The sequence below is a fragment of the Podarcis pityusensis genome (assembly GCF_964106645.2).
Source record: "Podarcis pityusensis genome assembly, chromosome: 3".
Classification (NCBI taxonomy): domain Eukaryota; kingdom Metazoa; phylum Chordata; class Lepidosauria; order Squamata; family Lacertidae; genus Podarcis; species Podarcis pityusensis.
Genome location: NC_138026.1, coordinates 103,793,405 through 103,820,866, shown reverse-complemented (window position 1 = coordinate 103,820,866; position 27,462 = coordinate 103,793,405). Strand labels below are relative to the sequence as shown.

General features: G+C 47.0%; 1 protein-coding gene and 1 long non-coding RNA gene across 3 annotated transcripts in view; both read right to left on the bottom strand.

The window, feature by feature from the left end:
• RHOQ (ras homolog family member Q) overlaps positions 1 to 27,245 on the bottom strand; it is a 31,848-nt gene extending 4,603 nt beyond the window's left edge. The window contains exons 1-4 of one of the 2 annotated variants that reach the window (XM_080998211.1): positions 26,185 to 27,245; positions 25,077 to 25,135; positions 6,465 to 6,629; positions 2,705 to 2,800 (exon numbers count right to left, since the gene is read on the bottom strand). In XM_080998211.1, coding sequence (XP_080854337.1) covers positions 2,705 to 2,800; positions 6,465 to 6,629; positions 25,077 to 25,135; positions 26,185 to 26,332 — 468 coding nt within the window. In that variant the 5' untranslated portion in view covers positions 26,333 to 27,245. The remainder of the gene's footprint in view (positions 1 to 2,704; positions 2,801 to 6,464; positions 6,630 to 25,076; positions 25,136 to 26,184) is intronic. The other variant, XM_080998210.1, reaches the window with a different exon arrangement.
• Positions 209 to 2,693, bottom strand: LOC308472963. Its single transcript, XR_013983830.1, has 2 exons — positions 1,372 to 2,693; positions 209 to 1,223 (listed from the first exon to the last, which is right to left on the bottom strand). It is a non-coding gene; the product is annotated as an uncharacterized lncRNA (long non-coding RNA).
• Positions 27,246 to 27,462: the final 217 nt, after the last annotated feature.

The following is a 27,462-nucleotide window of genomic DNA, read 5'->3' as shown; positions in this document are numbered from 1 at the left end:
GTGACAGATTTAGAATTCTTTTCATTAGGTGCAGTTTCTGAAGAAAACACATTAAGGCTGCACTCCTAAAGGGGGCAGGAGGAGGGAGAAGAAACGAAAGGAGGCCAGATCGCCACATCCAACACCCTGCTGGACTTGCATGGGCAAAACAGAGAAAAGGGCAGAATAGCACTCTTACGCCCCTTCGTCATTTTCTGGGATTTTTCTCCCTCTTCAACCATTTCCCTCCCATTAGAAAACTCCATGGCTGCCATAGTCGCCCCCCCCCCCCGGTTTGTCAGTGTACCGGGGGGCCTGGGAACGGTTTGGATCATGTTCTGATACACTTCCCCACACCCCTAATTCCACCACCGGCATGCCTCCAATTTGTCTCTCGGGTTACAATTTGCCTCGGGTTACATACGCTTCAGGTTACAGACTCCATTAACCCAGAAATAGTACCTCGGGTTAAGAACTTTGCTTCAGGATGAGAACAGAAATCATGCTCCAGCGGCGCGGCGGCAGCAACATTAGCTAAAGTGGTGCTTCAGATTAAGAACAGTTTCAGGTTAAGAACGGACCTCCGGAACAAATTAAGTACTTAACCCGAGGTACCACTGTATATTTGAAGGAGCATTTCCACCCCCATCGTTTAGTCCAGACACTGAGCTCCAGCTCCGAGGGTCTTCTGGCAATTCCCTCACTGTGAGAACTAAGGTTACAGGGAAACAGGCAGAGGGCCTTCTCGATAGTGGTGCCCTCCCGTCAGGTGTCAAAGAGATAAGTAACTACAGCGGTACCTTGGTTCCTGAACGGCTTAGTTGTTGAACAAATCGGCTCCCGGACGCCGCAAACCCAGAAGTGTTCTGGTTTGTGAACGTTTTTCAGAAGCCAACCATCCAACGCAGCTTCTGCTTGAGTGCAGGAAGCTCCTGCAGCCAATCAGAAGCCACACCTTGGTTTTCGAACCGTTTCAGGATTGGATTCCCGGAACGGATTAAGTTTGAGAACCAAGGTGCCACTGTATACAACTTTTAGAAGACATCTGAAGGCAGCCCTGTATAGAGAAGTTTTCAATGTTTTGGTATTTTATTATGTTTCTGTATATGCTGGAAGCCACCCAGAGTCAGTCAGATCAGTGGGGTATTATTAATATTATTATTATTATTATTATTATTATTATTTAGGACAAGGACCATGGTGGTTTCCACAGCAGCTGGAAGGAAGCATCTGACTCAGATCTCCTCCATGCTCAGAGAGGGACTTCCCTGGGATGGGACCTTAGGACTGTAAGACCCAAGCAGTGATGTTTCTGTTAGTGTGTTTGACGGCTGGCAATGTGATCTTGAAGCATTTTAGGAAGGCAGAGTGGGCAAAAGAAATCACAGAGGCAATTTTGTAGAGATTAAACTCTCCAGCAGGAATAAGCCGATAAACAAAAGTAGCTGTGGTAACCCGGCATCACCTCGACCAATATTTTAAGTAATATTCATTTTGGAATACCCTAAAGGTAAGGCTAAACATTTTAAGTCTCAATGGCTCACTTCGTTAATGTGTTTTATTGCTTTCCGTTGTGAAGAGTTGTTTTCTAATTATTAGAAAAGTATTAAATGGGCCACCCTCGTCAGGAATATTAAGGCTATGTTTTATTCATGAGCAAACCGGCTTCATTAACGGCTAATATTGTGCTGTGCTCACTAATTCGGCTATCTCCATATGCACCAGATCCAGCAACCTCTGGTCACTGCTGTTTTCTGCGAAAAGGTTTTCCACTAAAAGAAGAATTGCGTCATTTGACATTTTTGATGATTTGAGAATTCACGCTCCATCCAGAATGAAGTTGAGCACTGGGGTCATCATGAAAATGCACTCTCTGTGACACTACTGCCCAAACCATTCGCTCTCCAAGATCAGGTTCTGCAAAAACAGAAAGCTTACAGTGGAAACTGGTATAGAGCACTGATTGGCTGGTGCCTGTGCTGTCATGAACTCACCTCCCATTCTCAGATGCAATTTTTAAAATTGTTTCAGAAACAAGGCAACTTTTTTTAAAAAACAACAACAGGCACAATTATTTTCCTAGTTTTTCAATCAGTGCCACATGACAAATGCAAATAATTGGTTGACAGGGCATCTATCTATCTGTCACTCGATTGGCGAAGGACAACTATCTCCAAGGGCTTGGGATAACAATCCCCCATGGCTTTGCGCTGAGAGGTTTGTTTCTGGTACCCCACCTCAAAGTGAAATGCAAATTCCAAGTGTTATCAGTATTGACCAATGCTGTCATATAATTCTATCTAGGTATGCACACACAATTACATTGCATTTGTGGAACTACAGGGCCTTCTCAGTGATGGCACCTCCTAGCCTCCCTCACAAATGGGGTTAAGAGAGCCGTGTCAGTTTGGAGGGCATTTGGGGGAAAACAGAAAACAAGTTGTCTTCATGTCCTTATTCAGCTCTGTTTTGCTGCTGGTGGTGTTGTGACGGTGTTGCTGTTTCCTTATGTTTTAATATGTCTTGTTTTTATATTGATGTTAAGGACCTGGCAAATCCTTTTGGATGCATTGGCAAGAATAAAATAAATGTTACAGACTGATACACTTTTTTTTTTAAAGTGCGAGAGAAAGGGTGAAGAGAAGAGGGAAGGAGAGAATACAGGACGCAACAGAGGAGGAAACTCCAGGCCAGAGGCCTCCAAATCTCTGAATGGCCAGCTTACCTCTTTTGCCAATTTCTGTCCCTGCTCCATACAAATTGGTTTCTCCTTCATGTCATTCAGCCTTGCTAAAGTTTTGGGGTCATCACGGAGATCGATCTGTTAGGAAATAAATGTGGACACTTTCTTACGTTCACTTCAGAATCCAGATATTTCAAAACAAAACAAAAACCAGACACATAGGATTGAATCCACTTAGGTCCCAGGGAAATTATTGGGACATTACTAACTTCAAATTAAATGCTAGGGGTCCAAAGTGCAACTAACAGGTTGGATCCAATCCATATTCTGAGAGTTAAATTGGCAAGATCTGAGAGCAAAACGGGGTTTTCTCTTAGTGCAACAGCTAAGCTATGTTCTGAGTGGAAACGGGTGGAGACCATACCTTTTTGCGGATGGAATTATAAGTTGTAATAATAATAATAATAATAATAATAATAATAATAACAATAATTTAATTTTTTAAAAAAAAAAAATTATACCCCACCCATCTGGCCGGGTTGCCCCAGCCATTCTGGGCAGCTTCCAACACATATGAAAACATAAGGGTTTCCTAAGCCCAGGACAGGATGAAGGCCCCCATGATGTTATAGCCGGGGTCAGCAACCTTTTTCAGCCGTGGGCCGGTCCACCATCCCTCAGACCATGTGGGGGGCCGGACTATATTTTGGAAAAAAATATGAATGAATTCCTATGCCTCACAAATAACCCAGAGATGCATTTTAAATAAAAGGACACATTCTACTCATGTGAAAACACGCTGATTCCTGGACCATCCTTGGGCTGGCCTGAGAAGGCGATTGGGTCGCATGCAGCCGCCAGGCCTGAGGTTGCCTACCCCTGTGTTATAGCTAAGCAGGTCTGGATCTAAACATCTCTCTGATGGGACAATGCCTGGGAACCCTATGCATTCGTAGGGGAGAATTAGTGGGACGAGAGGTGGGGGGTTAACTCCCTGGCTGTGTGTTTATACACCGAGGGGGGAGGGAGAGAGTTCCCAGCCAGCTCCAAGTTCAGAAAGAGCTGAGAAGGAAAACACCTAGAGGTAGGACCCTCAGTCATTTCTGCCCTGCATTGCTAAAAGGTAAAGTCCAGTTAAGTCCAGTCACGAACGACTCTGCGGTTGCGGCGCTCATCTCGCTTTACTGGCCGAGGGAGCTGACATTTGCCCGCAGGCAGTTTTTCCGAGTCATGTGGCGACCATGACTAAGCCACTTCTGGCGAAACCAGAGCAGCACAGAGAAACGCCGTTTACTTTCCCGCCGGAGTGGTGCCTATTTATCTACTTGCACTTTGATGTGCTTTCAAACTGCTAGGTTGGCAGGAGCTGGGACCGAGCAACAAGAGCTCACCCTGTCGCAGGGATTCAAACCACCGACCTTCCGATTGGCAAGCCCTAGGCGCAGTGGTTTAGACCACAGCGCCACCCGCGTCCCTGCATTGCTACTATTAAGCAAACACATATTTTGGAAATGTGTGTTTTCTATCCTATTGTGCCATTCCATCCTGATTCTAAAAACAGTTTCACACTTACCTTTTCAACACAGAAAATAATAAAAACAGTAAGACCTGCAATTCAGTTTCTTTTTCCAATCCTCCTCCAAAAAGAAATTTGTAAGGGCTGGAGCTTACAGTGCTGCAGCGACCACTCAAGTATATATAAATGCAAAGTGTCTCAGAAGAAGGTGGATCTCTCCCCTCCCCCGCCCCTCAGGCAGGTCTGCCTTCCGTCTGCTAGGCCAGCAGCCCAGAACTTATTCTGTCCACCTCACACAAGAGGCTTGGATTTCCCCCTTCCCCCAGTGACAACAAAGATTGGCCAATGACCACGAGGATCTTATTTCCATCTCTCGCAGGATGTGATACAGAGCCTTGCCTGAGTCACCAGCCTGCATCCCACAACTGCTGCTTTTATCACCCAGTGTTCAATACGCAGAGCACATCCAAAATGCGGATCTTTGCTTGCATCCTAAATTTTGGCATCGGTCTTAAGATTAGCTGTGGGTGTGGGAGGGTCTCATGTACAAAGGACGTTCATCCAACTCAAGAGCATGGCTTGCAACACAATTTTGAATTCCTCCTCAGGGCAGTTTCTCCATTCCCTGGTTTCATTGTTGTGTGCTGGTCACACAAGGAATAGAGGACTCTATCACCTCTAAAATGTGATTATTCTTGAATAACCCCCTGCTCTATTTGTTGCAGACTAGTAATACAGTGGCACCTCGGGTTAAGAACTTAATTCATTCTGGAGGTCCGTTCTTAACCTGAAACTGTTCTTAACCTGAGGTACCACTTTAGCTAATGGGGCCTCCCACTGCCGCCGTGCGATTTCTGTTCTCATCCTGAAGCAAAGTTCTTAACCCGAGGTAATATTTCTGGGTTAGCGGAGTCTGTAACCTGAAGCGTCTGTAACCTGAAGCATCTGTAACCCGAGGTACCACTGTATACAGCAAGGAAAGTCTGTATACATGGCAGAAGCAAGGAACTATGGTAATAGGTTTGTGTGCACGCACACACACGTGCTGTAAGTTGCTTGGAGACCTTTGGGCAACAATTAAGTGAAATCAATGAATGAAATGGAACAACGGGGCTGGGTCAAAGGGGGAGTGGCTTGAGCCAGGAGGTGGGAGGAGCCAGGCTGGAACAAAGGAATCCGCCTTTCTACTAAGTCAGACCATTGGTTCAGCCAGCTCAGAACTGTCCACATTGCCGAGCAACTGCTACCCAAGATTTCAGACGAGAATTTCTCTGGATCTTATTTGGAGATGCCCAGGACAGAACCTGGGACCTTCTGCACTGTATGGGCAATCTATCCTGAAGATAAATTGTATTTCAAGGAGCTGGGAGGAAGTGATAGTGCTAGGTGCCTTCTTTGATGCTGAACATTGTTTTGAGAAAATGAGGCATTAGGTAAAGGGACCCCTGACCATTAGGTCCAGTCGCGGATGACTCTGTGGTTGCGGCGCTCATCTCACTTTATTGGCCAAGGGAGCCGGCGTACAGCTTCCGGGTCATGTGGCCAGCATGACTAAGCCGCTTCTGGTGAACCAGAGCAGTGCACTGAAATGTCGTTTACCTTCCCGCCGGAGTGGTACCTATTTATCTACTTGCACTTTGACGTGCTTTCGAACTGCTAGGTTGGCAGGAGCAGGGACCGAGCAACGGGAGCTCACCCCGTCATGGGGATTCGAACTGCCGACCTTCTGATCGGCAAGTCCTAGGCTCTGTGGTTTAACCCACAGCGCCACCTGCGTCCCTAATGAGGCATTAGGAGGGGGTGGCTAATGAATAATCTGCACGTAGCTGGTAATGAATGATCTGCATGTAGGCAGTCAGGCGAGCCACACAGGCTAGCTAGCTATAAATCGGATGGTTGTGGGCAGAGTTTTTGAGAAGCTCGTGGACAGACTGTGCAAACTGAAGCTACCTGGGGGAGTCACTTCGCCTCTTCTTGAGGGCTTCCAAGTGGCAGACTGAAGTTCCTGTTTGGTAAGTTTAGAATAAAATCTTTAATCTTCTCACTCAGTCGTGTTTTGTATTGCTTCTGAATCTCCTTTTAAAAGAACCACCTTGCATTTGGCAAGACATGCACTGAAAGCAGATTGGACCCATTTGCCTCTGGTCCTGCCCATCACACTGGCAGGGAATGTGGGCCGTGGTCTGGAAAAGATTCGGAGAGAGGGATTTGGGCTGAGTATAATAGAACAGGGTGGGGGTGTTTTTCTGCATTCGTTCACATAAAACACGCAACATCCAGACCTACCTGGGTTCCGACTAACAAATAGGGTACATTCGGCGCATATTCCTTCAATTCCGGCACCCACTCCTCCTTCACATTCTGAAAGGAAGCTGGATTCACCACCGAGAAGCAGATGAGGAAGACGTCAGTCATGGGGTACGACAGCGGCCTCAGGCGATCATAGTCTTCCTGACGACAGAAGGATGTTTTTAGAAATTCATCGTTTCTGCAACAGTACCTTATGTTTGAGCCTCTTTGATATCTGTTTTGCCATAAGTGGTAAATCCATTTGGTCAAATAAACTAAATACCAAAAAATCACATCTTTCCTCCAAGCAGCTCAAGGCAGTGTGTGTGTGTGTGTGTGCGCGCGCGCACATATAGTAAGATGCTTTCTATTGAGTCAGACCATTGGCCCCTTTAGCTCAATATTGTCTGCACTGACTGACAGCTGCTCTTCGGGTTTTCAGCCAAGAGATCTCTCCCAGCCCTACCCGGAGTTGCCTGGGATTGAACCTGATGGGTTTATTATGCAGCTACGGCCATTTCACAAAGCTATGGAGTTCTTTCCCCATTTTATCCCCCGTTAAAGATGGAATATGCTGAAATACAGTTCATTTAAGCTAGCAAGCAGTTCATTTAAGCGAGCTTTATGGCCCTTTAAATGGTCTTTAAATCCGAGCTTACCCAGCCCCAGGCTGACACTTTAACCATTATACCACACTGCCCTCTTAGGCAGGTTTCTGGCCTTAACCTGTTCTACAGCTTTGCACTTGCTGTGTGTAGACAGAAGGGCTGTGATGGGCCTGCTCATTTCGACACAAGACCGTTGGCCTCCACCTTTTGCCATCTTTGTCTGGTAGAGACATAAAGCTGAGGAAGAACATTGTTAAAATTTCTTCCGAAATACAGTACTTTTTGAGGTCATCTACTGAATTACCTCAATTCTACTGGATATTGTGATGGCTGCTGGTGGCTTAAAAAAATTAGTAGCGGTTCATGGAGGTCACTGCCCATTAACAACTAGAGATGCAAACTTCCATGTAAAAAAGACAGTAAACCTAACTTGTGACACACAGCACATAGTAATCCCCTTTTTTTGCATGCCTTAGTTTTTTCTACCCCCAGTCATTATACTAGCAAAAGCCAGAATAATGGGTGGAGAGCACAGAAAAATCTAAAAGTAACCTCCCAACTACAAATTAGGTTTCTTAACAAAACATACAGTCTTCAGACTGTTGTAAGACTGAAGACATTGGTTTATGAGAGAGATTTGAGAGGGGCAGCGCTACCTGGGTATACATATATCATTCTTTTGTCCCTCTTTCACCTCTGAGCAAATAGGTTTGGCAGGTTTTTGAAAGAATACAAGAGCAAAACCTGTTTGGTCAGGCCAGGCCCTCTCAGAGGTCCAGAGAGGCCTACCCTAGCTCCAACATTTGAAGCCCTTCACCATAATACATAATAAAAACATGGCAATACAGGAAAATGAAATAAACAAAATAAGTACGCAGCGGCAAAACCCATGCTAGGGATCATTAGGAGAGGAACTGAAAACAAATTTGCCCAAATCGTAATGTCATTGATACAAATCTGCGGTACAAATGCATTTTGAGTACAGTGGTACCTCGGGTTACATACGCTTCAGGTTACATATGCTTCAGGTTACACACTCCGCTAACCTAGAAATAGTGCTTCAGGTTAAGAACTTTGCTTCAGGATAAGAACAGAAATCGTGCTCCGGCGGTGCGGTGGCAGCAGGAGGCCCTGGGTTAGTGGAGTGTGTAACCTGAAGTTTATGTAACCTGAAGCGTATGTAACCCGAGGTACCACTGTATTTTGTTGGAAGCCACCCAGAGTGGCTGGGGAAGCCTAGCCAGATGGGTGGGGTTTAAATAATAAATGATGATGATGATGGTGATGATGGAGTCTTCAGCCTAATGTGGAGCTCGAACCCACGACCCTGAGATTAAGAGGCTCATGCTCTACCAACTATTAGACTACAACTCCCATAATCCCTGACCACGCTGGCTGGGCTGCCGGGACTTGCAGTCCAATAATATCTGGTGGTTAACCATGAGCTACCTTCCCACAGATAAATAAATGCGCACAACTCCTCCGACACATTCAGTTTCTCAGGCGTTCAAACCAGGCCCCGATCCAGGAAGCAACCCCCAATAAAACCCCAGCCGCATTTGCACACGCAGAGAGATTCATTCGACTGACTTTCTAGCTCGGAGGAGGCGGGAGTGGGCTTCTTGAGGCATGAAAAATATTCGAAGAACTTGAGTGGAATATGTTGAGCACACGGGGAAGAAGCGAAAGGGGATGAAGTCATGTTTGAAGCACCCACCCACGTATTCCTTTGGCTGGGAAACGGAGGGGTCCTGCTGGAGCGGCAGCCTTAGAAAAAGGAGCGAGAGCAAAAGCTCTCAAAAACGAGACACAGAAACAGCTTCAAAGGCTGCCTTTCTGCACTGGCTGGAAAGGATGCAGGAGAGAGAGAGAGAGAGAGAGAGAGAAGCAGCAGTTTGCACATGGCTTCACATCAGGTTGCAATTTCTGAAATATACAGTGGTACCTCGGGTTACGAACTTAATTTGTTCTTGAGGTCTGTTCTTAACCTGAAACTGTTCTTAACCTGAAGCACCACTTTAGCTGAAGCAAAGTTCTTAACCCGAGGTAGTATTTCTGGGTTAGCGGAGTCTATAACCTGAAGCGTCTGTAACCTGAGGTACCACTGTACGCACAAGGAATCGCAGCCGGGAGCAGCTATCAACCTGCTGCTCTCCAAATGCATTGGACTACGGCTCCCAGCAACACCAGCCAGCACAGCCAAGAGCTATACAGTGGTACCTTGGGTTACATATGCTTCAGGTTACATTTGCTTCAGGTTACAGACTCCGCTAACCCAGAAATAGTGCTTCAGGTTAAGAACTTTGCTTCAGGATGAGAACAGAAATCGTGCTCCAGCGGCACGGTGGCGGCAGGAGGCCCCATTAGCTAAAGTGGTGCTTCAGGTTAAGAACAGTTTCAGGTTAAGAACAGACCTCCGGAACAAATTAAGTACTTAACCCAAGGTACCACTGTAGTCCCAAACAGCTGGGAACCACAGCATATTGGCACCCTTCTGCTGTATAAACCTGACCTCAGGTACACACAATCTAGCGTCATCTCTGGAGCTGTTCGCGCTGATGCAAAGCTTGGATCCAGGAAATCGGAAGCCAAGAGCTAGCTGTTTAGAAATTGTGTGACAAGCTTGTAACTGTGTGAGGAGTCTCTAAAAAATAAATAAATGGTAGTTTCCAATCAGTGGGTTAGGCTCCGTGTCACTATGTGCCTTCCTGCCACCCTCCAGCAACTGCAAAGTGTGTCAGTAACGCTGGCTGAGAGATTGGAGGCTACAGACAGCTATCTTCCTCTACCTAGGCAAGACAAGAGCAGACTCAAGGCCAGTCTGCTGCAACCTGAATGCCCTTCCTGGTGCTTTGCTGGACTCCAAGTCCCATCAGCCCCATCCGGGATGGTCAGGGATGATGGGAGTTGTAGTACGGCAACATCTGTAAGGCCACAGGGTCCTCATCCGCGAGCTCCACTTCCCTCCACTGACCCTACTAAACACAGCTGGAGCAGCCAAAAGAAATAGGGAAATCGAGAAGAACATTGTTCATGTATGGGATAACAGCGGCCAGAATCTTAGTACAGTAGCAAGAAATTGGAAAAATACAGCAATACGTAACACGGCAGATTGGCAAATCCTAATGGTAGAATACCTGCAGCTAGCAAAGACGACAGGAAGGATAAGAGGCCAAACAAAACCAATAGTCTATAAGGATCGGAGAATTTTTAAAGAATACTTTAAAAGTTACGGTATAAAAGGAAACTTCTTTGCAGAATTAGACTGAACCTTGCATTGTATAAATATAAGTTTGTAGAGAAGTTAACAGAAACTATATAAGAAATATGTAACTGTGCGGTATAAGATAATCAACAGATAAAGTACGAGACTAACTGGAAGTTATTTTTAATTTCTTGTTTTATAAGTTCTATAATCGTTGGGAGTACAAATGATGTTAGTTATACGAATTGTGTTGTTTCGTATACTGCTATTGTTTGTTTGTCAATATATAGTTTGTTTATTTGATTGTATGTTGTTTGCTTTCCTGGCATAAATGTATCTATTTTAAAACAATAAAGATATATTAAGAAAATAAAATAAAATAAAATAAAAAGAACAAAGCAATCCTATGATTCTAGGATGCACAGCAACGACTTCTGCTTCGTTTTGCAAACAGGCGGGTGCCGGTGAAGTCAAATGGGACACACGCCGCCAAAAACCACCCAGGAGAGAAAGGAGATTGTTGAGCTCTGCAGCGGCAACCGGAGAGCTGCTGAGACTGGGAACCTGAGCCTCAGGGCTTAGAAGAGGGCAGGGAGCAGGGTCAGCTAGCTGTTTGGCACTTACGTAATGAACTTCTGTACCTATGTGAACTCTGAACTATCAAACAACAGGGAAACCAGAACTATTGCAGAATTAAGAAGGTACATCTTGCATCTCGCAAGGGATCCTCAAACAACCATTAGGCCAGCGGTTCTCAACCTGTGGGTCCCCAGATGTTGTTGGACTACAACTCCCATCATCCCTGAGCTCTGGCCTTGCTAGCTAGGGGTGATGGGAGTTGTAGTTCAACAACATCTGGGGACCCACAGGTTGAGAAAGGCTGCACTAGGTGAAGTACCCCTAGCGCTCTCAAAACCCTGCTGTGACCAACCAGGCTGCACCTTTCCAGGACGAAATTGCTCAACTTCAGAGACACCTCAGTTCTGTGCCTGTTGCAGTTCCAACTGCAGTCTATTGTGAATCACATTCAGTTTATGCAGTCTGGCAATGTGCACAAGGTGCCTGCAGCTTACTACTCGACCATGTTGAGTTGACCCCTTCCCCTCTTTGCTTATGAAATCTAACATAGGAGGGTTGACAGACCAGAGGGTGGTTAATAATGCTTCACTGCCGGAAGGGGTGGTCCCTGCAACCTTAAAGGAGATGGTTATATGGCTACTCCAAAAAAAGCAGACTCTGATCCCATTGGTTTGGACTATCTACCAGCCAGTCACAACACCCCTTTTTCAGGGAATAGCGTTGAAAAAATTCTGGTGTGCCAACAGCAGACCTTATACAGAAGACTCATTCCAGTATGGGTTTAGGCCTGGTCATGGGCCTGATTCAGCCTTGGTTTCCGTCAAGGGGAATTCCCAGCCAAAGGAATGCACACAGCAGAGTTCACTCATTAATAATAATAATAATAATAATAATAATAATAATTTATTATTTATACCCCGCCCATCTGCCTGGGTTTCCTCAGCCACTCTGGGCGGCTTCCAACAAAGATTAAAAATACATTAAAACATCAGTCATTAAAAACTTCCCTAAACAGGGCTGCCTTCAGATGTCTTCTAAACTTCAGATAGTTGTTTATCACTTTGACATCTGATGGGAGGGCGTTCCATAGGGCGGGTGCCACAACCGAGAAGGCCCTTTATTGTCAACAATAACATAGTTGCTTCTACAGCTCTAGATGCCTAGCATCTAACAAGCTATTCCCAGGTCCGTGCCCTATGGAGCAACAGGGGACCCCTCCCCCTACACCAGTTGATGTACCTTCCACTGACAGGCTGGGCACATGCAGCTGGAGACTATGCCTCTGCTCATCCCTTTTCAATCCTCTCCTGGTTCTGGGAGACAGTGGTGCAGGAGAGGATGGGGAAGCAAGCAACCCTTCACTTGCCTGGTCCTCCTCTTCCTCCAGCTCTGAACCTTCCCCTGCCTCTGACTCTTGCCTCCTGGCTGGTGCAGGACCTCACAAACCACCGTGACCCTCTCCTGAGCCAGACCTCCCCAATACACTCTCGTCCTGCCAGTCCCTGCCCGTTGCCTTGATGGAGGGCCTTTATTGAGAATGGGTCTGAGAAAGTGCAACCTTGCTCCTTCTTCTCGATCTCTCTGCGGCTTTTGAGACCGTTGTCCACGGGATCCTGCTGGACAAGCTCCATCAAATGGGTATATTGGGGTGGCCCTGTGGTCTAAACCAATGAGCCTCTTGGACGTGCCGATCAGAAGGTTCGAATCCCCACAAGGGGTGAGCTCCCATTGCTCTGTTCCAGCTCCTGCCAACCTAGCAGTTCGAAAGCACACCAGTGCAAGTAGATAAATAGGTACCTCTGCAGCGGGAAGATAAACAGTGTTTCTGTGCACTCTGGTTTCCGTCACAGGTGTTCAGTTGTGCCAGAAGCAGTTTAGTCCTGCTGGCCACATGACTCGGAAAGCTGTGGGTTGTAGTCCTACCTACGGGCCAAAGTCTCATGTTTTCACACCCCCACCCCGGTAGTGCTAACAGGGCACTATTGTACCCTCAATGCTATTTGACCTCTATATGAAGCCACTGGGAGTGGCCATGAGATTCGGGGCAAGTTGCCATCAGCATGCTGATGACGCCCAGCTCTATTTCTTCACAGTATCTAAATCGGGAGACACTGTGCTGGCCCTGGACCGGTGCCTGGTTGCAGTGGTGGGCTGGGTGAAAAAAAATAAATGGGCTCTGTTGGAGAATGGTTCTCATGCCTGAGAAACTGACCTACTGAATCCAGCTTTTGTTTCTAAATCGCCCAGATGGCTTCTGTCGCCAGGAGCACTTTTTATCAGCTTCAGCTGGTACAGCAGCTGCGGCCATGGCTGCACTAGTTCTGCTTGACCATAGTACTCCAGATGGACAGGGTAGAAATATTATTACTATTATCATCATCATCATCATCATCATCATCATCATCATCTTCACTTCTGGATTGCTGCAATGCACTTTATGTGGGGCTTCCCTTGCAGTTGGTCTGGAGTTCCCTGCAGTGACTGCAGAATGTTGCAGCACAGCTGCAGACAGAAGTGAGTTTTAGGAAACTGCACCCTTGTTCAAAGATCTGCACTGTCTGCCTATTTGCTGCTGGGTCAAATTTAAGGTTTTACTGTTGGTATAAAAGGTAAAGGACCCCTGACAGCTAAGTCCAGTCGCGAATGATTATGGAGTTGCGGCGCTCATCTCGCTTTACAGGCCGAGGGAGCTGGCGTGACTAAGCCGCTTCTGGCGCAACGGAACACCGAAACCAGAGCAGTGCACAGAAACGCCGTTTACCTTCCCGCCGGAGCGGTACCTATTTATCTACTTGCACTTTTTGGCATGCTTTCAAACTGCTAGGTTGGCAGGAGCAGGGACCGAGCAACCCCCAAACTCAGCCCTCCAGATGGGACTACAATTCCCATTATCCCTGACCACTGGTCCCGTTAGCTAGGGATGATGGGGGTTGTAGTCCCAAAATATCTGGAGGGCCGAGTTTGGGGGTGCCTGTGTAAATCATACCCACAATATTATAATCTAATTAATTCTGTCGCTCACAGCTCAAATCCTGCTCCCGAGTTAATCATACTGTAATATTTCTTTAAGTAGTCCGAAAAAGGCATCCATAGAACTTACAATTGTACAGGTGACAAATAATGTATGTTCCACATTTAAAAGCTGCAAATCTCTTTGTGTGGCAGCAAGGAAGCTGCAGAACTCTATGCCTATTGGTATTACAGAAACATCTTCGCTACATTGTTTTAGATGCCAGCTAAAGCCTTTTTTGTTTATAATAATAATTTATTATTTATACCCCGCCCATCTGGCTGGGTTTCCCCAGCCACTCTGGGAGGCTCCCAACAGAATACTAAAAACATGATAAAACATCAAACATTAAAAACTTCCCTAAACAGGGCTGCCTTCAGATGTCTTCTAAAAGTCAGACAGCTGCTTATTTCCTTGACATCTGATGGGAGGGCGTTCCTCAGGGCGGGTGCCGCCACCGAGAAGGCTCTACTCAGATATCTAATTTACTTACGTACATTTGTGTTTTTCTTTCCAGCTGACTTCAAGTGTATTTTATTTATAATTATTTTATGTACACTTTTTTTAAAAGCTTTGCTGAGCTTAACTGTGTCTTACTGATAATATAATGATCAATAAAACATGGATGAAATATTATGTACACTGCTTGGAGAGTTTTATGATTAAGTGATCTGCAGACTTTTTAAAAATAAAGTGCCTTTAACAGCATCCAAACAGGGATGGCAGGTTGCCTTATTAGTATACAGGTCGGTTTCTTTGGTCCACATTTGTCTTTTAATTACGGAAGATCCATCCAGAAGTGTTTTATGTGCCTACTCTTAAAAGCTGCCTCCCATCTTCAAATGTCAGCTTGAACAAAATACACACAGCGCTACAGGGGTTCAGGCAACTTCATGGCCATTCAACACACTGTGCAAATACCATTTTTAAAATAAAACAACACACGTACACAAACCTCACTGTGATTTTCTCTGATTATTCCTATGAGAAAAGGGCAACATCTCCCATTGAGAGCTGAGAAACAAGGTTCATCCAACTACTCAGTGACTCATTTCATTTGGCTAAGGAAGATACTACAGATCCCCCCCCCACTTCAGCATCTGTTGAGACTGGGAGTAAAACGGCAAAACTTACACCCATCTCACACTTCAGTGTCTGTCGATAAAGCTGTAGAAACTAGAATCGAGTTTAATTCCTGATGTAATTGGATGGCCATCTGTCATGGATGCTTTAGTTGAGATTCCTGCATTGCAGGGGGTTGGACTAGATGGCCCCTGGAGATCCCATCCAACTCTAGGATTCTATTATCCTTTTTTTAAAAATCATTTTTATTGATTTTCCAATAAAAAACATCCAATTAATATATCCAATCATAATACTCCAATTAAAATAAAAAACTAAAATAAAAAAGACCAAATTATAGTCCAAATTATAATTATTACTTTTTTGGAGCTCTCCACAGTCTGGATCTCTGAAGCATATCTCCACATCTCAGTCCTGCCTCTCCTCGTTATTTCCATATTTTCCACATCTCGATTTTGACGCTTTATAATTCTCCGTCCCTGAGTCCACGATTCTCAATCATATCAAACATCATGTACTTTCATCCGTCGAAAACAGCTTTGTTGGCATATATTTTTAGGATTCTATTATTCTATGTGCATACTGAAAATTCAGGTTTCTGCAACTGAAGTACAGTGGAGCCTCGGTTTTCGAACAAATTCCGTTCCGGACGTCCGTTGGACTTCCAAAACGTTCGAAAACCAAGGATCAAAGGATTCTAGCAAGTTTCTTTGAGAAAAATGGAGAAATGTGCCTCAGAAGCCGTTTGACTTCTGAGGCGTGTTCGAAAACGGAAGAATTCCCTTCTGGGTTTTCGGCATTCGGCTTCCGAAATGTTCGGCAGTTGAGACGTTTGAAAACCGAGGGTTTTTTGGGTTTTTCACATGATTTTTCAATTAATTTTCAATTATTAAAATCCAATGACCACCACATTTTATCAATATCAAATTACAAACCAAGGTTTGACTGTAATGTAAAGCACATCATTGCGTAGCACAACTAATTCCTGCTTGGCAGGGGGTTGGACTCGATGGCCCTTGTGGTCTCTTCCAACACTATGATTCTATGATTCTAATTCACTTTAAAAAAAAGAAAAGGAAAATAAAGTGATGATGAAGAAATGCACTGAACTGTGCGGGATAAACAAACAGTTAACAGGAAGCCAAAAAATACCCTGCAAGCAAATCAGGATGAATGCTCCTTGTCATATAACTGCCCGGCGAACAAATCCAATATCACTGTAGACTGGACACAGTCTAGCAGGATCTGTGCAAGCTTTTTGGGACGAATGCTCAGTAAACAGTTTGTCTGGAGGAGCCCCAGGGAGCTAAAAGTTGGGGCAAGGAAATGCAATTGAGATCACCAGAGATCAAACGCTCTGGAAGACCCACTCTGGGTTCTGTAATCGCCACACTGCGAACCATCTGTTGCTCTTTGCAGCTTATGGGCAGAAGTCCTAAGAGAAGCCTCTCAATCAGAACCATCTGTTTTTAGAAGAGGAACCAAAAATAGATATCGGTCAGAGCTGCCGAAGGAAGCCAACCTTCATGTTGCGAAGGGTAGCCATTAGCGCTGCTAAAAAGGGTATCTGGGAAGAGTTCATGTGTACTCGAGGTTGGCTGCTGGAGAAGGCTAGACTCCCAGTCACAGATCCACTTTATAATCTCTTTCCACAACAGCGCTCACTAATGAGAGCCTGCAAAATCCTCAGGCAAGACAAATCGCCTGCCCTAATCTCGCCCCTGCCCCCGAGCTGGAGTTTCAAAGTTATCTTTCAAGGTGCTGAGGAAAGGTCCTGCCGCAGATTGTTTGCTTCTCTTTTGGGGGAAAAGAGAGAGCGAGCGTATAATCTTCTACATTTGAAAACCAAAACAGCACAGTGCTTCCAAGGCTGCTACATAAATAAAGGAAAAGTCAGAGGCTAAGGAACCCCTAAAGAGGGGAGCAAGACATTCACGAGGCAGAGCTCTGGGAGCTAAAATAATAATAATGATGCCAACATTAAACATATTCTCAGACAAGGGAAGCTGCATCCTGCTGCCATTATAAATCACACAAATTACCACCAATTCATTCTGCTTTCTAGCAAGGGGTGGGGGGTGGGGGGGAGAAAGCAGTTTGCTAAATTTATTCTGCTTCTAAGGGGCAAGGAGTTGAGTCAAACCCCAAAAAATCGGTTTCCTAAACTTGGGTCTCCAGCTGTTTCTGGACTACAGTTCCCATTATCCCTGACCACTGATGCTGCTAAACAAAAACAGCTGGAGCGAGTGGTGGCCATGCTGGAGAAACTGGAATTGCTGAACTGTTTACAACAGGGGTCACAGCAAACCTTTTCAGGAGGGGGCCAGTCCACTGTCCTTCAGACCTTGTGGGCTATATTTTGAAAAAAATATATGAACGAATTCCTATGCCCCACAAATAACCCAGAGATGCATTTTAAATAAAAGGACACATTATACTGATGTAAAAACACACTGATTCCGGGATCATGCGCAGGCCGGATTTAGAAGGCAACTGGACCGGATCCAGCCCCCGGGCCTTAGTTTGCCTACCCATGGTTTACAAGATGGCATGGCTGTTTGTGCTGTGTTATGCAAGTATGGCAGGAATAAGTCCAGCATACATGCCACTAAGATGTGGGAGAAGGCAATTTGGGCAGCAATGGTAGTGAGTACATCTCCAAATGCGAAGCCAAGTGCAGGACGAGGCCGTGGTGAAGACACATAAGGCACTGAACCTGTCGCTAGAAGACAGAAACCATCAGCATATCCTTGCTGATAACAGGGATGTCAGTTTTAATCCAAAACATCTAGAGGGCAGCTGGTTTGGGAACACTGTTATAGATTCTCTGATTCTCCATGAGGAGGGTCTGCATTTATGACAAAATACACCTTTAAGAGGGACGCGGGTGGTGCTGTGGTCTAAACCACTGAGCCTAGGGCTTGCCAATCAGAAGGTCGGTGGTTCGAATCCCCGCGATGGGGTGAGCTCCTGTTGCTCGGTCCCTGCTCCTGTCAACCTAGCAGTTTGAAAGCACGTCAAAGTGCAAGTAGATAAATAGGTACCACTCCGGCGGGAAGGTAAACGGTGTTTCCGTGCGCTGCTCTGGTTCGCCAGAAGCGGCTTAGTCATGCTGGCCACATGACCCGGAAGCTGTGCGCTGGCTCCCTTGGCCTATAGAGCGAGATGAGTGCGCAACCCCAGAGTAGTCCACGACTGGACATAATGGTCAGGGGTACCTTTACCTTTTTACACCTTTAAAGCTCCATATGGCTGCCTGGAGAAGGAAGGGACTCTTGAGAATAAAGCAGCCGGCCTCCCCTGCTTTAGGGCTTTCTTAGACACATGGCAGAAATCAAATGGAAACCTTATTCAGGGCATTCTTGAAAGTGTCTGTTAGAGCTACAGATGGAGAAAATATGAATTCTATCTCTGAGTCGACGAGCGCTGAGATGCTCTTTCCTAAGGTTGAAATTAGAGGGGTGTGTGTGTAGATTTTCAGAGATTTTAACCAACATTCAGAGATTTTAACCAACCCCTTTTCTTTGGGGTTGTCCACCTACTGAAGAAGTGTCATTCTGACAAGATTTTGTTTGTCCTTGATGGTGTCATTATGTTCACTATGGGAACCTCACTGTTCATTGACTTTGTTTGCCATTAGTGAGATGAACACATAAGGTAAAAGGTGAAAAAGGACCAAGGCGACTATGGGGTTGCTCATCTAGCTTTTCAGGCCGAGGGAGCCGGCGTCTGTCCACAGACAGGTTTCCAGGTCATGTGGCCAACATGACTAAACTGCTTCTGGCGCAACGGGACCCTGTGATGAGTGCCTGAGCACATAGCCCTATCTAGTTGGTGACACAGCATTCCTAAACCATCACATTGGGCTTTCAGTGGCACCTTGTGCAATGCCAAAATTTGGCGCCCGTCCCCACCTCTCCCCTTCTGTTCTAAGCCACTGTTGTGGCACCCCCTGCAGTGCGCCCTCTCGGCTCGGCGCCTAGTCTCGACGAACCGGTTGTGCTCCCTTAAATCCACCTCTGACATTCAGTCCATGGTCTCTGATTGGCTGGGATTTCTCTAGTGAGGAAAAAGGTGTTCAAGTCTGGGACAGGGGGAGAGAAACCCACGGCAGCTGTAGGGGAAACAACCATCAACAACAACTTAAAGACAAAACAAAAGGGAAATAGCATTTAAGGAAGTTTGGGAGAAAAATGTTACTTAGAAGAACTGTTTACAGTTTAATAATAATAATAATTTATTATTTATACCCCGCCCATCTAGCCGAGTATCCCCAGCCACTCTGGGCGGCTCCCAATCGAGTGTTAAAAACAATACAGCATTAAATATTTAAAACGTCCCTAAACAGGGCTGCCTTCAGATGTCTTTTAAAGATAAGATAGCTGCTTATTTCCTTCACATCTGATGGGAGGGTGTTCCACAGGGTGGGTGCCACTACCAAGAAGGCCCTCTGTCTGGTTCCCTGTAACCTCACTTCTCACAATGAGGGAACCGCCTGAAGGCCCTTGGTGCTGGACCTTAGTGTCTGGGCTGAACGATGCAATCCCAAGCATATGCACAGGTTGCAATACTAAAGTGCAAACTCAAAACACCATCGGCAAGGCCAGACATACTTTAGCTCGAAGACGGCAGCAGAATTGCTTTGACTTAATCAGAGAAGTACAAACACCTGCCCAACAGACAAAGAAGTGTTACTAGCCCGTCTTCCCGCACAAACACGTGTGGTGTAGGCCAGCTTTAGCAGAAGGCCTGGCAAGTGACTTCCCTTCAGGGAAGAACTACTTCCCCAAGGCATGTGATTAACTGCAGATGCACACTTCATGCCAACTGTCAAACGCAGGCTTGTGTGGAAAAATCCCTGGGTCTGATGTGAGAGGGAGCAGGAAGGCCAGTGCTCACAGCTCACACTCAGAATATGGGTAGAAGAAGCGGGGAAAAGTCCTTAGCTTGGCTTCAAGCCAGTGGAACCTTATGACGGAACAGCGGCTGAGAAGCAATCTAAAAATGCACAGGAAGCCTGCCCCGATGGTCAAAAGACAGGATTTCAGCTTGCCTTGTGACCTTACAGATCACTTAACCTCAGAGGTTTGGATTTCCTTTCCGTTGCAGAACAAGCCATTTAAAGGCCTTGCATGTGAAATATGCTTTTAAAAACAGTAAGTATTATTATCAACAGCAGCAGCAACAGCCACCACTTCCAGATTTCTTCAAGTAAAGCTTCACAACGTCACATTATCTGCTATTGTCTGTTATTTTTCATTATCTGTTAGGAGCATGGAGCTCCTAACACCTCAGGTCATACTGTTTTTGCCAATCTGGTGCCCTCAAGATGTTGTTGGACTACAACTCCCATCAGCTCCCATGATGGCAGTCATAGTCCAACACCATCTACAGGGCACCGGAATTGGCCAAGGCTGATATAATAGACCTATCACTTTCTCTTCCCCACTATTAGAAATGAAAATATCAGTTTTCTCCCCTGCTGCTCATCGTGTACTGGTAAGACTTTAAAGGAAGAATGAAGTAAGGCTGGATACGACCCCAGAGAGTCTATGCTGGCCCTGATCCATGCCCTCCTAAAGTGCTTCTGCATGGCTGAGATGCGGCCTTGATTTGCGATGACGTCTCTTGCTTGCAGAGGTAAAAGACAGAGAGAGGTGTGCGTTTGTGAAATCTGACTTTTGTGTGGCTGGAATGTAGCCTGCTGTAAAAAGCTAAGAGTCTCATCCATTACTCCGCCTACTTTTAGTTCTGTCTCCACCCACCTTTGCCTCTGGCCCCACCCACCGATTGTATGTGGCTCCCCAAAGGGGAATGAGACCCTGGGTCTACAATGCTAGCTCTAGCCCATTTTATTCTTGTCTGGAGGTCTACCCTACAAATGCCACCAAACCTCTTTTTTTTTTTTTTTTACTAAGTAAAGAACTGTGATGATAATAATAATTTATTACTTATACCCCACCCATCTGACTGGGCTACTGCAGCTACTCTGTGCAGCTTCCAACAAAATATTTTAAAAACTTCCTGATACAGGGCTGCCTTCAGATATCTTCTAAAAGTCAGGTAGTTGTTTATCTCTTTGACATCTGATGGGAGGGCATTCCACAGGGCGGGCACCATTACCAAGAAGGCCCTCTGCCTGGTTCCCTGTAACCTCACTTCTTGCAGTGAGGGAACTGCCAGAAAGCCCTCAGCGCTGGACCTCAGTGTCCAAACGAGACAATGGAGGTGGAGACGCTCCTTCAGGTATACACAGTTCAGGACCAGGGAGACCCCTACCCCTGCCCACCCCTGCCCCCCAGAAACAGCACTTTGGTTTTGTCAGGATTCAACCCACTCCATTGGCTGCCATCCATCCTCCAACGGCCTCCAGACACCCACACAGGACCTTCACTGCCTTCACAGGCTCAGATTTAACCGATAAGCAGAGCTGGGTATCATTTGCATACTGCTGAACACCCAGCCCAACGCCACTGATGATCTCTCCCAGCGATGAACATGTGAAGCTGTCTCATGCTGAATCAGACCTATGGCTCATCTAAGCCCTGTGTTATTCTCACTAGCAGCACATCTTGAAGGGCTCTGACTTTTTTGTCTCTACCATCCAACTTCCTTTTTAACTGGAGATTCTGAACCTGGGAACCTGTGCCTCCAAAACAGGAGTGGGGACCCTGTGGCCCTCCAGATGTTATTGGACTCCAGTACCCATCAACCCCAACCATCATGGCCAATGGCCAGGAATTATGGGAGCTGTAGTTCAACACCTGAAGGACCCCAGGATTCCCATTACTGCTCTAAATACCACCACTCTCCTGAACATTTCCAAGTCATACCAATGCCATTTTAGAAGTTTTGTCCGACTTCTCCTCTCTCTTTTTCTTCTCTTTTCTCTTTAAAAAATGAGCTTGTAAGGGTCTGCCATCTCATATTGCTCCCCTGGAGTTCCTAATTAAGAACCGCAGCCTCTTGCAATTTTACAGAAGGTCCTCCGTTCTTTTTCAGACATTTACTTAATGTTCCAGCTGCTGAAACTGTGAAAGTTTTATAGCAAGCACAGCTCTAGAGAAAAGTTGTTGATGGCATAGCTGCAGTGTGTGCCATTAAAATCTAGACGGCTTAAACCAACGCCATCATTGTTTTATTGCTTCTGAGTTTCTAGCCAAATGCCTAGTCCCACGTACATAAATCCTTTACTTTTTAAAAGATAAAACCTTATCAATCCAAATCATACCTTCTGACAGTTCAAGTCCACCTTTGCATGATAGCAGCTCCTATAGAGCAATTCTAATTATTCAAGTTTCTGGTTAGCCATACATTTTGGATAACACGTCCTTCTCACCCCCAAGATATTCAGAAAAACTAGGTAGAACTTTCATCTGGTGTAGATCAGTAGTAGAACATCTGTTTTGCATGGAGACGGTCTAGAATGAACCAATCATCTGATAAGGCAGCTTCCACGGTTAAATCATTTAATTTGAGTAATTGACCCAATATGTGGCCGTGGCTGCTTGCTTAGGCAACTTTAAAAATGGAATCAAGACAAATTTGTGGCAGAAACATTTATCTCTGGCTACTAGTCATGGTGGCAGCAGAGGCAGATTTAGGGGAGTGCAACTGGTTTTCCCATACTGGGAGCCGAGCTGAGAGGGTGCTGCAACAATCACTTTGAATGGAAGACGCCAAATTTTGGCATCACGCAAGGCGCAGCTGAAACTTGAAGGCTCAAAGTCGGCCACTGGGGGCAAGATCAGAGGCAGCATGCTTCTGAGTGCCAGCTACTGGAGAAGACAGCATGCGAGCTATTGCTCTCATGTCCCACTTATGGGATTCCACAAGGCGTCTGCTTGGGCGCTGTGGGAAATGGGGCCTTTTTCACCTAGCGCATAGTTACTTCACAGCCTAGGACCCTTGTACTTATGGGACCGCCTCTCCTGGTATGCCCCGCGGAGGACCTTAAGACCCATAAATAGCAACACCCTGACAGTGGCGTAGCGTGGGGGGTGCAGGGGGGGCCGGCCGCACCGGGCGCAACATCGGGGGGGGGGGGCGCTCGCACTCGCAGCTCTCTGCCCCTACTAAAATCCACGGGTTAAAGGTAAAGGTAAAGGTACCCCTGCCCGTACGGGCCAGTCTTGCCAGACTCTAGGGTTGTGCGCTCATCTCACTCTATAGGCCGGGAGCCAGCGCTGTCCGCAGACACTTCCGGGTCACGTGGCCAGCGTGACAAGCTGCATCTGGCGAGCCAGAGCAGCACACGGAACGCCGTTTACCTTCCCGCTATAAAGCGGTCCCTATTTATCTACTTGCACCCGGGGGTGCTTTCGAACTGCTAGGTTGGCAGGCGCTGGGACCAAACGACGGGAGCGCACCCCGCCGTGGGGATTCGAGCCGCCGACCATGCGATTGGCAAGTCCTAGGCGCTGAGGTTTTTACCCACAGCGCCACCCACGTCCCATGGGTTAGGGGGCACAAATTACTTGCCTTGCCCCGGGTGCTGACAACCCACGCTACGCCACTGTACCCTGAAGGTCCTGGGCCCTAAGGAAGTCACATTAGCCTTCACCAGAGCCAGGGCCTTCTCAACACTGGCTCCGGCCTAGTGGAACGCTCTGTCTCATGAGACCAGGGCCCTGCAGGATCTGATTTCTTTCCACAGGGCCTGGATTAAGGAGGCTGTTATCTTAACCATGTCTACTAAGAAGTTCCACTGAACTCCCAGGTAAATGGGTCAGCCTTAGTCATGCTGAGAATGCAGTAGGGTTGGGTGATATCTGGTTTTCAACATCGTGATATATCACCAGCTTAAACATCGTGATATACTGATATATCATGATGTATGAAATAAGGATGGACCTATGTACAGTGGTACCTCGGGTTAAGAACTTAATTTGTTCTGGAGGTCCGTTCTTAACCTGAAACTGTTCTTAACCTGAAGCACCACTTTAGCTAATGGGGCCTCCTGCTGCCACTGCACTGCTGCTGCACGATTTCTGTTCTCATCCTGAAGCAAAGTTCTTAACCCGAGGTACTATTTCTGGGTTAGCGGAGTCTGTAACCTGAAGCGTCTGTAACCTGAAGCGTCTGTAACCTGAGGTACCACTGTACTGTAGAGGCATTGACCAGCTTCACGGGTTCTCCTGCATCGTGATTTCTTGCACAGCACACACACATATGATTCACAATATATTGCCAGGTCAAAAATTATGAAACCAGTATCACAACATGGACTTCAAACCAGTTTTGGATGATATATTGATATATCGCCCAGCCCCAGAAGTGAAATGAATAGGACTTGACCTTAAGTCCCATGAGGATGTCCACTTTTAAGTAGAGGAAAGTCTGCATCCAGCCCATTATGGCTAAAAGAATGCAAACCAACAAGCACTAGCAAACTGGCAACAGTACTATTCCTCATGTCTGATCTGGATGCAAAAGCTGTAGTTTGGGATCTCTTCTTGTTGTTTTCCTTCTCCTGCGCAGACAAATTTGAAACAGAGGGAGAAACCTCCTCTCTCTGCTGTGCTCCAAAACTATTCAGTCATTCCTTGCAAATGTTTTGACTCAAAGGAATGATTTCAGGATGGGAAGCAATGTGTCCCTGGGGCCATAATAAACACAATCAGACAAAATGCCTTCCCATAACATTAGATGATGCCATTATTCTCCAATCAGAGCCAGAGGCTCATGTTGCCCGTCCACCAATGAGAAGCAAGGCAGAACTCAAAAGAGGACCCAGCCATTTGGAACTAAAAATAAAGTATCTCACAAGGCTGGTTGTTTTTCCCTGGGTGATAGGAGTTGGGATCACGAAATCGACTGCTTGCAATTATTGATTTTTGAAATAATAGTATTTTAAAATACTGGGGGCGGGTGGGTGGGAAGGGCGATCCATTCTCCAAAGATCTGCGACAAGGCAGTAAATGAGACAATTATTACAAGCTGCTGTACTGAGACACCTCAACATAAACGGCAGTCCTTGAATAATTCAGCGTGTGCAAGTAAGCATGAACAGAGCTCAAGCTTTGGAAAACACCATATGCTGATCACTTTTTATTTCCCCCCTTTTAAAAAGCAACCCACCCTGTTGCTTTTCAGCTGCTGGATGGGGGGGGGGGAGCCCTTACCTGTCCTGCAGTGTCATATAGCCCAAGCAGATATTGCTTGCCACCGACTGTCACACTGACTGCAAAGAGAGAAAGAGAATATCAGGCAGGGGCCCCAGAGCAACACACACGCTCTCTCAAGCTCCCTCTTTCCTCTCTAGACCAAGGAGCAAACAAGTGGATTCAATTACTCTCCCAAACTCAAATTTTTTTTTTAAAAAAAAGCACAGACATCTCAAATGGGTAGGCAACCTTTTAAAAATAGCAATGATCCCTGTCTCTGCCCAGATATACACTTTCGAAGCACTTTTGTGATGGAACAAAACAGAACTAGACTCCCCATTAACATGCTGCAACCTACAAAAAGGTGTCCTCGTTTTGTGTGTGTGTGTGTGTGTGTGTGTGTGTGTGTCAATACACACACATCATGTGCTCATAACAGGCCTTCAAAGGCTAGTGAGAAGGTATTGGGTCGCCCCCCCCCCATTTAACCTCTGTCCCATTTGCTCCCCAACTTTCAATTACAGTCTATCAAGGTCCTATTGGGCATGGATTAAATCCTTGCTCCCGTCATAACAACATTTTGCCACCCTATTCTGCCCCACCAATTAAATATTATATATATATAGTCCAGTCCCTTTACACACACACACACACACACACACACACACACACGTATAAAATGCGACAATTTTGGAGTGGTCAGGCATCTGCAGTCCCAAACCGTCCTTCCCCCTTTCCACTAGTTCCATAACCAGACCCCTCCAATTGAGGGGGGGACAGAAGCGGAGTGCGCTTTAGAGGAGTCATTTTGAGCGGCTTTCCTTTTGCAAAAAAAGGGGGCGTCGGGGATCCCCGGGATTGCAAACACGAGTCGTCGTCCCCCCAAAGAAATAAAAATAAACGCAGCCTCTGCTTTACAAGAAGGCAGGAGAAAAGAGGGGGAAAAGAAGGGAGGGAGGGGGGGATAGGAGATCAGAATTAGGGAAAGGGAAAAGTTTTCGCCGAAGTTGCTCGGCTCTGTTGCTGCTGCTTCTGGGGTGCTGGAAGCTGGGGGGGGGGGGCGGAGAAGAGGGTGGCGGAGCCGGAGCGCCCTTACTCAGCACTTCCCGGCGAGACGCGCGTTTACCTGCGTAATGGTCAAAGACGGTGGGCACGTATTCCTCCGGGAAGGCGTCGTTGGCGTAGCTCATCAGCAGGCAGGTTTTGCCCACCGCCCCGTCGCCCACCACCACGCATTTCAGCATGACCGTCGCCGCCCCCGTCCCGTTGGCCATGATGATGAGAAGGAGCTTCCCAAACCGATCGTCATTTTAGGAAGGAGGGGGAACAGTCGGCGAGGAAAAAAAGAGACTCCCCCTTTCCAATAATAATAATAATGATAAAAGTGCGCTGAGCGGGGCGAAGAACGACGCCGTCGGGGGTGGTCGAGGCGCGGAGATCACAGGGCGCCGCGCAGCGAAGGGCGCAGGAGACGACCCCCGGGGGGGCGCATCGGTGCCAGGCGAGGGGAGCGAGCGGTGGGCAAAGCGGGCGGCTTGGCTGGCAGCCGGGGAGCAGCTCAGCCACAAATCACGGGCGCTGGCATTTCTTCTCGGCTCGCCCTCCCTCCCCTGCGCCGCCTCGCCGTCGCCCTCCCCGCCGGTGCCAAACTTGGCTGGCAGGGATTTTCCTCCTCCGGCGGGCACGATGACCGAGTGTCTCCGGCGGCGGAAAGAGGAACTAGTTGGGCGCCGTGCGCGCACAAGCCGCACCGCGGCGCCGGGTCTCCGCGGCGCTGCGCCCCGATGGCGAGGGCGAGGAGGGGGCTTCCCTGGCGCCGCGTAAAACAAAAAACGCGCGATGGCGAAACAACAGCCGAGCCGCCCGCCTCCTCTTTCGGCGGAGGGAAGGCCCGCTCTCCCCTTTTCCCGGAGAGAGGAACTGCGCTGAGCCCACTTTGACTTTCCGGAGCGGCCGGATCTTTACGCACACACTCCTCCCTTCCCACCCCGGGCTGCAAACGCCACTTCTCCGAAAAATAAATAAATAAAGGGGAAATGAAGGAGCCCGCCCGCCGTCCTATTGCTGCTGCTGCTGCTGCTGCTGCCGCCGCCACCTCCAACTAGCTGGAGCGGAGAAAGGAGGAGCGATGCCGAATCGCTGCCGGAGAGCAGCTGAGGGTTCCTCTCCAAAGAGCCGACAGCGCCGAGAAGCGTCCACAGTTTTCCCTTTCCCCCTGTTTTTTTTTTTTTTTTTGCAACGCGCTTTCCCCGGCGATGATGTAATCGATAAATCCTCGGAACCTCCACGCAGCCTCCCCCAACCGGGCGCCCTCTTCCAGCTGCTGGGCACTACAACTCCCAGCAGCCTCGGCCAGCGGTGGGAAGCAGCTGGAGGACACTAAATTAAGGCTGCCGCAATCTGT